The 14,318-nt window shown below is 42.0% G+C and overlaps 1 protein-coding gene across 1 annotated transcript in view; it reads left to right on the top strand.

Annotated features, from left to right (window-relative positions):
* Nucleotides 1-4,969: 4,969 nt before the first annotated feature.
* tmem37 (transmembrane protein 37) overlaps nucleotides 4,970-14,318 on the top strand; it is a 47,350-nt gene continuing 38,001 nt past the window's right edge. Inside the window, exon 1 of the mRNA XM_078552388.1 lies at nucleotides 4,970-5,456. Within this exon, the coding sequence (XP_078408514.1) occupies nucleotides 5,433-5,456 (24 nt within the window). The 5' untranslated portion in view covers nucleotides 4,970-5,432. The remainder of the gene's footprint in view (nucleotides 5,457-14,318) is intronic.

The following is a 14,318-nucleotide window of genomic DNA, read 5'->3' as shown; positions in this document are numbered from 1 at the left end:
CACCCCCTGACTCCCCAAAGCCTGTCCATCATCTACAAGGCACAAGTCAGGAATGTGATGGAATACTTCCCACTTGCCTGGATGAGAGGAGCTCCCACAACATGCAAGAAGCTTGACACCATCCAGGAAAAAGCAGCCTGCTTGATTGGCACCACATCCAAAAACATTCACTCCCTCTACCATCAATGCACGGTAGCAGCAGTGTGTACCAACTACAAGATGCACTGTAGGAATTCATCAAGGCTTCTTCGACAGCACCTTCCAAACCCACGACCACTACCATCTAGAAGGACAAGGGTGGCAGATAGATGGGAACACCACCACCTGGAAGTTCCCCTCCAAGTCACTCACCATCCTGACTTGGAAATATATCGCTGTTCCTTCACTGTCGCTGAATCAAAATCCTGGAACTCCCTTCCCTAACAGCACTGTGTTACATGGACTGCAGCAGTTCAAGAAGACAGCTCATCACCACCTTCTCATGGGCAACTAGGGATAGGCAATAAATGCTGGCCCAGCCAACGAAGCCCATATCCCGTGAATGAATTTTTAAAAAAGCAGTCCCCAGATTCTAAGTCCCGGAGTCCAGAGCCAGGTAAGTGCGGGAGCGTCTCACAGTGGGGAGGGGAGGTGAGACTGGAGGAAGATAGGGAGAGGGTGGTCGAGGTCTTGATGGAAAATACCAGGGCCGGGGAGAGAGTATCCTTGGGGACAGACCTTGGGTGGGGCACCCGATGTGGAAAGGGTGCCCTTGAGGGAGGCATCCACACCCCATACCCAAGGCCTGAGCAGGGTGACCTGGCAGCTTCCCCCCACATCCAGTGCCTGAACTCCTCCCGCCAGCCTCAAAATTGAGGCCGGGTGGGAAGCAGTCTTTATTGGCCACTTAAAGGCCTCAATTGAGGTGAGCGGATGGGTGGTGGGAGGGTCACCTGGGGAATTTTACTGGCCCCCCCCCCCCCCACCCACCTCCCCCGGCCTGCAAGCCCACCGGTAGGGGACTGTAAAATTCTCCCCTATTTTCCAGTTCAGGCCTCATGTGAGTTTTCATGGTGAGCTTCAGGCACCAAAAGAACACCCTAGAAGGAATTTCAGCACCTTAGAAGCTTTTTAGATGCAGATCCATATGTGTGACACTCTAATTGTGTCCAAGTCCACGTGGAGACAGCCAACTAAGAGGCTGCCTTGAGGAGCCCTGCCCAGCTAAGGATGGCAAATAGACTCTGCAGATGGAGGGCTAAATGGAGCAATTGAGGCTCCAGTTGGCCAGCATTCCCAGTGGAAAAGGTAGGTACTGCTAATGTTGGATGAAAACAATGAGGACACCTTAAGATAAGACAGGTTTTTATTTGTTTTTAGAGCTCTGTGGTGACAGGAAGTGCATTAATTCTACATCTAGCTCCATAAAGAATCTTCTGGTTTGTTGCTGGTCCATTCATGCCCCCAGTCCCCAGAATCTTCACCGTTCCCCCCCAGGTTTCTCTATACAAGAACTAGACGATTTTCCACTGTTAGTAATTGTCAAGCTATAGGGCCAAATCCTAACAGCTGCGGGGGAGCATTGTTAGAGGCAGGAGAATTTATGAAAGCTGTGTGTTGGGTCACCACCTGAAGCATTTTTGCCTCCGAGCCATCTAGCGAAAAGCTTGTCCAGAATGGCAGTATGAGCAATTAAGTGCCCAGTTAGAAGCAGAGTGGTCACGCTGCCAAAATCTCCCATCTCCAACCTTCAGGCTTCAGCCTCAGTCGGGGGCCTGTCCAGTAGATCTTGTCAGCATGACCATTCCACCCCCAATTGAACGCTTAATGCCAATAATTGTTACCTGGATAGCCATTGCCATTCTGAACCCACCTGTGGCAAGATTGTCGAGAGACTGGAACCCATCAGGTAAATGACCCGACATACAACTTTCACAAGTTTTCCCTCCGTCCCATCTCCAAAGTCAGCTCTGCATGGCTGATAAGATTCTGCCTATGATGCAGCTTGTCCACAGGGGGCCGGTTAGCTCAGTTGACTAGATGATTAACGTGAGATTCAGAATAATGCCAACAGCACGGGTTTGATTCCTGCGCTGCCTGAGGTGGATTTGGAACCTGCCTTGTTACCCTGCCCTGAGAGTGGAAGGCAATGGCAAACTACCACTAATGAAAAGGCTCAGGATGAAGCATCAATAGACAATGAAACTAAGGACCCTCTTTTGGGCAGAGCACTCATGACATGACACATGCTACAAGCTGCCAGTTACTGACAATGGAAAATCACCTCATATCTGCATGGAGAATGTGGTGGGGAATGGTGAAGATTCTGGGGGCGTGTATGAACTGGGGACATGCCTGAAGATTTTTTTTTATGGAGCTAGATGTAGCAATAACACACCTCCTCTCACCAAAAAGTTCCAAAAAGAAAAGAAAAACTTACCTTTTCCTAAGCACACTCCAGGAGTTCCTTAAGAACTGTTAGTTAGGCTGCTAAATACCTGGTACATCTGGGTTTATAATGCACAGCATGTGGAGTGCCTATTTGTTAATTAAAATTACAATTGAAATCGTACAGCCTAGGGTCCCAATTTACATATTTAAACAGCCTCCCACTTGTCTTGCGCAGAAAGGCTGGGCCCCAATTGGAAGTTGTTGGGAAAATGGGTGTCCAAGATGTCCTCCAGATATTCCTTTACCAGTCATTCCTTTGTCAAGTGAAAAATGAGCAATTAGCAATCAAATCCCCCACTGGCACCACTTATGTTAATCTTGGTGCTGTCCAATGTGCATTTTTTCTTCAGCATCACCATCCAGAATAAAGTCCTCATCATGAATACATGATAATATCAGCAGGAGAGGTGTCTACTTTTAGTGGTGGCGCCATCCTTTAACACTTTAAGGAAGTGCTCAAGTAGCATGTTCAATGGTACCAAGTTACAGCCAATTATAGGTGCTAATAAATGTTACATCATTTACAGCACAAATAATTAACAGGACCTCTGGTTAAAGGTGACAGATTCTATTATTATTACATGATATTATGGAATTTGTAGGTGCGTTGGAAAAATCAAATTCCTTAATTTTATCATCTATTCTATAAAAATAGTAAATCATTGGCCTCGATTATTATTAAATATTTTTTATATAACTTTAAAAATAAGTTTTGCTTCGAGTTTTTTGAAAATACAGGATTCACAGCAAGATCATGGGCATATTAGAGGTAGATATTTGGAAGTTGGTACTTATCGATAATCACTCCTGTGGAGCATCTTGGTGCGTTTTACGATGTTATATGCATTCTATAAATGCAAGCTGTTATTACTATTGTTGACAGTAATAGGCAGTGAGGAGAATATTGTGGGATTTAGCAACAGTTATGGAAAGTGTTAGGCGTTGGTAGTGTTGGAGTTTGTTTTGGGGTGTAGCAGCACTGCAGAGGGGAAGCCTGGGGTGTAGTAACACCAAGGGGAGGAATCTAGGATTTGGCTTACTGATTAATTGTGGTGTATAACATGGAAAGATTGGGAAGTTTTTGGACTTTACTTCATATTCTCCCCAAGTTAAATTCCAAAGGCTACTTGGATAGATGATCTTCACATTGTGCGGAGCAGAGTGTGCTTTTATCTGCTCATTATCTAGGGAACTGTAATGATTAAACATTCTCTCAGGCCAAGCTTTAGGCTAAAATGTACAAAATAAATGTATTATTAGCAAGTAAGTAACAACTATTGTTACAACTCAGGCTGCCAGGCAGTGAAGGGTATAACTGGAACCTAGTCTTTATGTGCATGAAAGCTTTTATTTACAGAGCTATACATTATATATCATGCACCATAAGATCCAACAACCCTAGCTACTTCCTTTGGAGTATGGGCTGAAAGTCCATGGGATGGCAGGGAATGCACTGCTAAGTGCAGAGGGTGGAAATAGTGTAGACAGAGATCAGGGTCCAGAATTGAACTTGTTCTGAGCTTTTGGATGTGCATGCATTAGTGAACCAGATGGGTTTTTATGACAATCTGGCAGATTTATGGTCACCATTACAGATACTATTTTTTTCACCCCAAATGGAAATCGAGTAGAGATCACTGATTTGTGATAAACTTCAATTTTTTATGTTATTAATTTCATTGTAAAAATCTTTGGAAAAGTTATAACTTGGTGATTGAGGTGTAACAGGGATTTTAACTGTGTAATAAGTTACAATTACTCCAGAAAAACTCTCAGATCCTTAAAACCTCATATAGTTGTGGAATGTTAAATGTCTGTATTCCACACTAAAAGAGCCCATAGATTTTTAAATTAATAAAATTTAAGTTGTTTTTGATATTTCAGCTTCACTTTCTAAAAAGTTATAAAATGTAAACGTTTAAAACCGCTGTTAATTCCTGATTTGCTCTTTCTGAGAATTCTTCAATATGATTGGGCTGGTTAGTCTGCTTGATTGCATCACTGTTGCTCGAGGTCAAGAGATTCCCTGATGCTGGCACTAGACTAAAATTAGCAACTGAAAAGGTGAAGCCTCCACCAGAAAGCTCACTGGATCTCTGTAGATAGCTTTCTTTGAGATCAGTTGTCAGCAGTGTCACTTTGCCCTCTGACCACAGAATCTGGCTGTCATCTCCCATGGTAACTAGGTGTAGGAATTGTGACAATCATTTAATAACTGTAGGCACTGCACAATCAACAGTTTAATATCTTACAGGCCAGTGGGTCTCCCCAAATGTCGTACACAACCCCTCAGTTCCAAATTACAAAGTGCATTAGTTCAAAAGGGCTCATCAGTGTGCGTCATCCCCGTCTTGAACATGTGATATCCTCCCTGCAATAGAGAGTCTTATTCCAGTTCACTGAAGTCAGTTGCAACCACACCAATTTGACAGTGTAATACAACACTGTCAGAAAATTAAGCTGGAGTTGCTGAGGATTTCTAGGCATAAGTGGTGTAGCTGGCCCATGAAGTTCGTCAACACATTTTTGCTCGCTGATGTTTACACTACACATATAGATTAGGGATTCTTTTTACATGGGTTGCAACCTTACAGCCGTCATCTAATGTGTTTCAACCTGGTAACTGGTGATTAAGTCACCGTCTCAAACTTCAACCGTGCGACAAGCACGCAGCTTTTACAAAACACCAGTAAACAGATGTTTCTGCACCACCAAAATCAAGCATAGCCCTGTATGAATTGACAGTTTTCCATGTCAGCTCCGCCCTGAAGCCACTGCCATTCTGTTTACCATTGAACCGTGCAGCGCCTGACGTTCCAGCCAAGTCAGCAAAATAGTAGCTTTTCCGGACCGCCCGTCTTCTATGTAGCGCATTCGTTAATCATAAACCCCCCCTGCAATGTTGGACTCTTGACTCCAGAAATGATCGCGAAATCTTCAATGTTTGCAAAGAAACAGCTTCGCCTTTCTTAACCATCGCCGCCGGCCGTGCTCCAAACACCATGAAGCCTACTTTCCTCTTAAAGGTACATTCAGTCTCAAAATGTTTTGTTTTACAATCCTGCAATAAGGAAAAAAAAAGGGAACTTTGCAGTTATTTACCCGAAGAGCGACAAATATGATTTTAAAAAATATATATATCGTATCTGTCAATTTAAACTCAGTATTTTGTGAGATTAACAATCCAATGGTTCGAATTTAGATATAGGTCTGCGAGGGAGGGAGAGGAAAGTCTGGAGAATGGATTAGAGTGATTGCTATTAAACCATTTCAACAATCTTTTAAAAGTTTTGATTGTCCTTTAATAGTCTCAAGAAAATCTGATCGACTTTCTAGCTTCTCCTCTTCCGCCCTCCAGTAAATGACAATAAGAAAAATGAATTGCGAACAGCCCTTTAAAGGGGACCTGGTAATATGAGGCACAAAGACTCAACAGGCTGGTCAACGTCTGAAAATAAATTAAAGGACTCCAGCCCCGATTGTTATTTGCTGACCTGATGGCAACTCCTAATTTTATGTTATTGCTTTGATTTGAAACATTACTTCTCAGCTTAGTATGGAACAAATTGTTTAAACAAATTGTGGTGTTCCAGAAAAAGTGCTGCAGGTGAATAAATGCTATACATTTGCAAACAAGGCAGTTTCCTCCTAGATTTATCCCTTAGCAATCTCTGTCACATGGTTATATGTCACAATGTAACCCTCATAATATGACCGTCGGCTGCAGCTTGAGCACTTCACATTGCCCCCCATTTTGGTTTTAACTTTGGATGAGCACAACAATCACCCACCCCATCTGAGGTATAGGTCTGAAAGCATTTGGAATAGTTTACATATTAACAGTTTGTGAAAACAACAATGCAACTTTAAAGCCCCTCTCCCTCCTCAATTTATAGACTGGTAAATGCAAATTGGCAATTGTTTATGGTCCTTTATCAGAATTTGCTGGAGGAACGCTAACTGGAATAAAAATAGAAAATGCTGGAAAAACTCGGCAGGTCTGGCAGCATCTGTGAAGAGAAAAATTGGACTAACTTGACATTTCAATGAATCTCAATGACTGGCTTTAAAAAGTGACTGTAGAACAGAAATCTTCAATGTGTACTAGAGTCACTGACAACTTATTTAAGTTCCATTTCACAGCAATTACAGTTGTGATACTTGTAAAATAAAACCTGAAACCTCAAATGAAAAGAAAAGAAAAATTATGCTTCAATGATAGCATAAAAATGCTCTGTTTAAAACACCGATCATGTTTTTAGTACTCCATGTTATGCATACTTTCAAATTGTATGTTTAAGTGAGGAAGAAATGTTATGAGTTTTTTGTTTCAGTTTCAGATTTATCATGCATTCATTGGATTGCAGAAACATGGAAAATAGCCCTCAGATATAGTTTTGAGAATTAAAAAAGATCCTTGTTCTAATTTGTAAGATGCATGTTCTCAGAGCTTGGTGTAATCTTAAAGTAGGAGCAATGAAGTGTCTGATCACTTCTCAAGGAGGTATACAGTAGTTATTGTTGTTGAAATGCCAGCTATTATTTAAAATTCATTACTTGCACAGAACATCTTACATGAAAAACTGAAATAAATAAGCAATTCCTTCTGAGTAGAATTCCTGTTTACCGTTACCAATAATACCTAATCTTGTCTGTTGATTTAGGATTTGTTTCTTCTGTTTCTTCCTATGTGGCCTGATGGCAGGTTTGATTTGCTAATGCTGTATGAACCTACTTGGGACACTTTACCAGCCAAAATTTTCTGGCTCCGCCTGCCAACAGGATCCTCCAGTCCTGCCAAAGCCAATGAACTTTTGGCTGGTTTGCCGCATCAGTCATGGAGGAACCCGCTGTGGCAGGGCCAGAAAATTCCAGCCACCATGTTAAAGCAACTATTTAAAAGCAAGTTCTTGCCCTTTGTATTTCTGACTCTTAACCTTACAACTTATAATTTTATGTTTTTGGCAATACAGCTTATGTTTTCCGTCTAAAGGTGCGTAAATTGGGAAAGTACATAGAATCACTGAAAAAGCTTCTGCTTATATGTGCTCAATAACATTTAAACAGCACAAATCAGTGGATAGAATCTTACGACCCTCAGGGGTGGGATGGCAGCCATTGAAGGGTGTGTAAAATTGGATGCCATAGCAACGATGCTATTCCCAACGCCTACCCACCCCTCTGCCATTTTACCAGCGTTAGGGGAGGCATGGGTGGCTCTTTCACCGACGAGTCAATTGAGGCCCTTAAGTCGCCAATTAATGGCCACTTAAGGGCCTCCTGTTGGCGCTGGGATTTTGCCTGTGACAGGGGATGCAGGCACCAAGGGCTGAATTTAATGGTCTCAGTGGTAGGCCCATCCAATTGCTGGAGAGCTGGTGGCAGCTCCGCGCAACCATTCCAGGACACCACCCCCCCTCCCCCCCAACCTGATTGGCCAGCTTGATTGGCACCACATCCACAAACATTCACGCCCTCTACCACCAACGTTTAGTAGCAGCGGTGTGTACCATCTACAAGGTGCACTGCAGGAATTCACCATGGCTCCTTAGACAGCGCCTTCCAAACCCACGGCCTCTACCATCTAGAAGGTCAAGGGCAGCAGATAGATGGGAACACCACCACCTGGAAGCCCCCCTCCAAGTCACTCACCATCCTGACTTGGAAATATATCGCCGTTCCTTCACTGTCACTGGGTCAAAATCCTGGAACTCCCTTCCTAACAGTACTGTGGGTGAACCTACACCACATGAACTGCAGCGATTCAAGAAGGCAGCTCACCACCACCTTCTCAATGGCAACTAGGGATGGGCAATAAATGCTGGCCCAACCAGTGAAGCCCACTTCCCGTGAATGAATTTTTAAAAAAATTAATACCAATCAGGCACTAACTTCATTGGCAATGAGGTCCTCAAGATGTTCAGGATGGATATTCTGCCACTGAAAGCTGCCAGCCTACCAGAAGTGGTTTTGCTGGGACCAGAGAGCTGCCAGCCAATCAAATGGCTAGCAGCTGTCTGAGGAGGGACTCCCCGATGGGGACAGAAATCTCTCCTCAAGCTAATGGCTGTTAAATGGCTGCAGGGTGGGTTAGCCAAGTGGGGGCTGGCCCACCCCTGGTTTTTACAGAGGGGAGCTCGGGTGGGGAGGTGGGGCTGCGGGTGACCCTGCCCCCAGCCTAAAATTTGGCCTAGTGTTGCTGAATTGTATTGCCAGTTGACATTACGTTTTCTCCATGTACTTTTAAAGACCACAAGATTTCCCTCGGCATTCTTCATAGTGAATGGAGGAGGATGAGTTGGCTGATTTATAACATAAGGGTTGTTATGCCATGTAATGTATGCTATGTTATCAGCACCACTGATTTACAATACATAAAATATTCTTTTTTATTCCATGGTTTTTCACAGCAGCATGTGGTTGGAAATAGGTTTTGGTTCCTTGGTGAACTACTGTGGTTTCTCAATTGTGAAAAGAGGATAAAATAAGGGTCAGATTTCAATTATGCTTACATTATCTCTTCCCCTAGATAATCAGAGAAAATACCAACTATTTCTAAAGATCTTAAAGCCTACTCGATATTCACAATAATCAAATTCTATATAGATAAGCAGTGATTGTTTATTTTTAACAAGGTGTAGGTATACATTTTTCAGTATTATTTTAAAAATACATAGAATTACATACTCCAATATCTCCTCAAAAAATTCAAAAGCTTAGTCAAGCAAGATTTTCTCTCTTGAAATCTATGCTGATTATTCATCATTATATTTTTTCATTTCTAGATGTTCTTCTACTGTCTCCTTTAGTACAGATTCCATTATTTTTCCTATCGCTGATGGTCTGTGATTCTGTGGACTTTTCTGTCCTCCTTCTTAAAATAGGAATTGCGTTAGCTTTCCATCAGTCCTCTGGCAATACACCTTTTTCTAATGAATTATTAAATATGAGCAGTAATGCATCTGCTATCTTTTCCCTCGATTTTAAAAAAATACATAGATGCAGTCCATCTGTACCAGGGGTTTTGTCCTCTTTGAGTTTGTTTGAGTTTATTTTATTTGTTCAGTACATCCCTTTTTAATTTTAAATGCACTTATCTTATTACTCATCTCATCATTCAATATCAAGTCTACCTGTTCTATTTCCCTGCTAAATACTGAAGCAAAATAATTATTTAATATTTCTGCCATCTACCTGTTGTTACCTCTGGTATTATCTTTCCTGTCACTTCATGGTCATATTCCTATCACAATCTTCCCTTTTGATTGATGTGCCTGTAAAATATTTTACTTTTTTTAATATGCCAATCACACTCTCCCTTTCCTGAACCTATTCCCCTGGGCTGTGGCTACATTCTGGGTAAAACTGTCCAGAAACTTCTTCCTCTCCCCTATGTGTCAGAGTCTCTCCAACTTGAACTCCAGCTCACTGCCTCGGAGCTGGAGTGATTTGAGATGGAGACATCTCCTGCAGATATGTTTGCTTGAGACAGTCTCACTGCCCACAAACTCCCACATTCTGCAGTCCAGACACACAACCTGCTCTACATATCTTAGACTTGCCTTATGTATTTAATTAATTAAGGTCTTTATTCAACAAATTTGTCATTATATGAAGTAGTTAACTAGTTAAGCTATAATTTTAATAGGGTTCATATACTTTCCTAGTCTTAGAGGTGTCAGCTGTGGCTCAGTTCATAGCACCCTCGCCTTTGAATCAGAAGGTTGTGGGTTCATGTCCCACTCCCGGAAACCAAGAACTGTGAATGTACTCGAAAGAGTTACAATCTGTGACTGTTGATAACTCGAAAGAGTTACTTTCCTAGTCCTAGTTGAAACTATTTCCCTAGTTTAGAGAAGATGAAAGAAACTCACCAACCAATCACCCATCTACTTACCTAATTAATACCTCTGGACTACAGCTCCAAGATACATTGCTCCCTCTCTCAGACCACTCCTTGTTCCATAAAAGACCAGGACAGCACCTCTTCCCTCACTGCGCCAAATTCCCCAAGTTAAATAAATACTCTGTCACAGCAGTACTCCATCAAGCTGGGCTTCATGCTACTTACTGTGTGCATAAGCAGTACCTCCTGTATTTATATTATCTGAAATTCCAAAGACCTGAGTTAGGCCCTGCTGACTAGGGAACCAGTTCAAACTAGCCACCTAATTATTTAACTAACTGTGCGACTGTCACCAGCGGGCTACTTGTTTACCACTGACTAAGACTGAAAGAAACTACATGTTAGAGTTAATGTTAAATTAAATGCTAAATGCAAACTTGACCAGATTTTAGAAAGAGATCTACCCTTAAAATTCTCTTCTTCACCAAATTCCCCAAGTTAAGTGAGTACTCTGCCACAGCAGTACCCTTTCAAGTTAGACTTCATGCTACTTATACAAGATATGTTTTAAAACCTCTGGAAGGCTATGTTTGTTAAATTTTGTTTTATACTGCAGAGAACAGAGACCAACGACCAACAGTCTAACCTTAATCCTTAATCCTTAGCGAATCATGCAGACTTGATGAGGGAAGGAGGCAAATATATTTTGGAACATGTAATATTCATGTTTGTTACTGCTGTGCTAATCATTCATAATTTCCCTGTTTGTTAAGCTCATTAACACAGCTATGGCCTGAAGTCAAATATTTGCTTTTCCATTTGACCCTGATGAAAAATGCTGAAGTTATCTTTGTGCACATACCAAACATCAACTTCTCTGTTATAATAAAAGCAAAAAAAACTGCGGATGCTGGAAATCCAAAACAAAAACAAAAATAAAAATACCTGGAAAAACTCAGCAGGTCTGGCAGCATCTGACAGCATCTGCAGAGAGGAATACAATTAACGTTTCGAGTCCGTATGACTCTTCAACAGAACTGCTGTCAGACCTGCTGAGTTGTTCCAGGTATTTTTATTTTTGTTTTTGTTTTGTTATCAATTTCTCTGTTCTCTTCACGAATGCTGTTTAACTTGCTGGGTGCATCCAGCATATTTTGTTTATGTTTTAGATTTCCACCATGTGCAAAATTTTGCTTTTTATTCTCAAATAATTACCTCCAGTGATAAAATTTATTCTTTTCACTCACAAAATAAACTTGTTCATTTCTTAGGATTAAAATTAACAATAGGAGGAAGTTATGGCCCAGTTTACGAAACAACACTTCCTGAAGTTTATTCTATGGACTGTTGCAGTACAAACTTTCTTAGCAATTAATGTGTCAAGTTGAACATGGTTCAAGCATGTGATCCTGCTTCAAAAAATTTGAGCTCTTTTCAACTGCCACATTATTTAGTGCTTTTTTGTGAGTTTTTTTTTATAATAGAGAACCATGGTGCCTGACAAATCTTATGTTTATAAAACTGAAGACTGTTGAAAATAATTTGGCAACAGTTTGTAGTGAGAAGTCTCTTTATAGGCATAACATTGAAAGACCTATGACCCATATGAAATAGCAGCTAGTACAATTCAAAGAGGCATGGGTGTGTTTTGAGCCAGATTTAAATTGAATCATTGAATTTTACAAAACAGAGGGAGCCCATTGTACAAGCTCTGTGAAAGAGCTATCCACATAATCCTTTCCTTGCCCTTTTTTCATTCCTTTCTAATCTTACCCTTTTCAAATATTTATCCACATCCCTTTGAAAAGGCAATTTAGGTTCTGTATGATGATTGTGTTTTTCAAAGCCATGACTGTTCAGGACATCTAGGTGGACTCTTGGACTCAAAGTTACAGACCTTCAGAAACAGTTGGAGACAGGCTTCATTGTATGGGAGAGGAGAGTTTCTATAGTATACATTGCATGACAGGCACCCTATAGCTAAACAGGAATAAAGAGACATCGGGTGGAATTTTACGCCAACAGGATTATACGGTCCCGCGGAAGTCAATGGGCAGAATTTTGCCCTTGGTGGGTGGGCGGGCCCCACCGACTTGGCAGCGGGCAGGCAGCCGATCGCCGCCTCCAAAGTGGGCCCTGCCGCCATGTTAAGTGGGCGGGCTGCCCGATAGCGCTTCCTGTGCGGGGGTGGGGGGGGATTCCCCAACTGTCAAAGAGCGCACATCTCCCTGATACTAAGTGCTGTCTCAGGGAGATCACTGACAGTGCTTCAAAGTTCAAAAATAGAGTAGTAAAAAAATTATTAACATCTTCCCCTCATGTGACAATGTCACACGAGATGGGCCATGTTAATAAATATGACTTAAACTTTAATAAACTTTTTAAAACAGACATGAAACCTCATCCCGCCAGTGGATGAGGTTTCATGTTTTTTCAGAAGCCCGTTGGGGCTCCTGGCCTGCCCGCCAACCTTAAGGTTGGATGGGCAGGGCCTTTAATTGTCTTAATTATCCTGTCAATGGCTTCAATTGGCCATTGACAGGTCGGCGAGCAGACAGCTGATTTCACTGTCCGCCCACCTTCCTGAATATTTAAATGGGGCGGAATGATGTCGGGGGTTCCCCCCAATGTCATCCCGCGTCATTTTCACGTCGGCAAGCGGGCCCCGCGCCCAGCTCACCGACAGAAAAATTCTGGCCAATGGATTTTTGAACGGCTCGTCACATTTGAGGCCAGGCCTTCTGGCTGCAAGGGGGCCGTAATATTCCGTCTATAGGAAGCAACTATTTGGGGGAATTGAGGATTGGGAGAGTATTGCAAGTTGTCTGAAAGGTACATGGTATCGTTGTCATGTACAAGAATGGTGACTCAGGAGAGGGAATTCACAATCAACGCCATGAAGAGACTGGTTACTCAAAGGTAAGGAAAGTGGGTGCTGTAGGAAAATAAATATGGTAGTTATAGCTTATTCTATCATTAGAGGGTGTCAAGGGGCTACGACCTCTGTTTTTTTATTGAATATATATATATATATCATCATGGCTAATTTTTTAATCTTAAAAATTGGGCAAAGGCTTTAAAATGACTGAAGCCATGACTCGCTATGACTCAAACAACAGGAACTTCTTGGCTTTCAGAACAGCTGCTGCCTCGTTATCTCTGAAGAGACACTAATGATCCCTGTGACTGCAGACATCAAATCCAAGGGAATTGTATAAAGGCCATTTACATTTCTAAGGCCAGGCCTGACCAACGGAGACAACCAGGTTGATAGGACAAAGGACCTTGAAACCTCTTTTGAAATTATTAATGGTTGAAAGATTAAACATCTCAAAAATCCAGACAAAGCGATTTATATCCTTTGCCCAAACCAATGTGGAGAAGTGGGAGTCATATCACCTGACCCTCCCCCCCAAACCCCCCAAGCACTGCCACAACAACCCTAGCTGGAGGAACCAGTTACACTGCGTTGTGACGCTGCAAAGCAAGCTGCCATCTTCTATCAACCAAGCAGCAACTCAGAACCAGATTTGAATACTTGGCCCCATTTACACAGTTTCGACCGGAACCTCTGAATATCTGTACCATTGCCTGCAAGACGAATTCATCTCTGCTTGCACATCTCATCGTGGAAGTTATCTCTATTGGAAAAGCGAATTTTCCAGCATCAGTTTCAGCCTGCTGATCTCTGTGAAGGAATACATCATTGAACTTTTGAATCTCGAACTCTGGACTCATGTGAAACAATAATTCTTGTTTTGCCTGTAGTCTTTGTCCTATTCCTCTTTCTTTTCTCTACCCCTCCTTTATTGTATCAATGAAAAGGAGACCATGTTCTACCCTCCTCTTGTGTTTGAGTGTGTGGAAATAAATTAACCCTTTTAGTTCATCCTATCCTGAGTTTGCTGTGAGGGTATTAATAGAGAATCGGATCACACCAAAACTAGGGGGGCGGAGGCGGGGTTGGGAGGGTGGGGGGGGTTGGGAAATACACCACCACTTATAAAGGGGAAATCAAAAATCAAAAATACCTTTCCATTTA

The sequence above is a fragment of the Cetorhinus maximus genome, chromosome 11, assembly GCF_964194155.1.
Source record: "Cetorhinus maximus chromosome 11, sCetMax3.hap1.1, whole genome shotgun sequence".
Lineage (NCBI taxonomy): Eukaryota > Metazoa > Chordata > Chondrichthyes > Lamniformes > Cetorhinidae > Cetorhinus > Cetorhinus maximus.
This window is presented reverse-complemented; position numbering and strand designations above follow the sequence as displayed.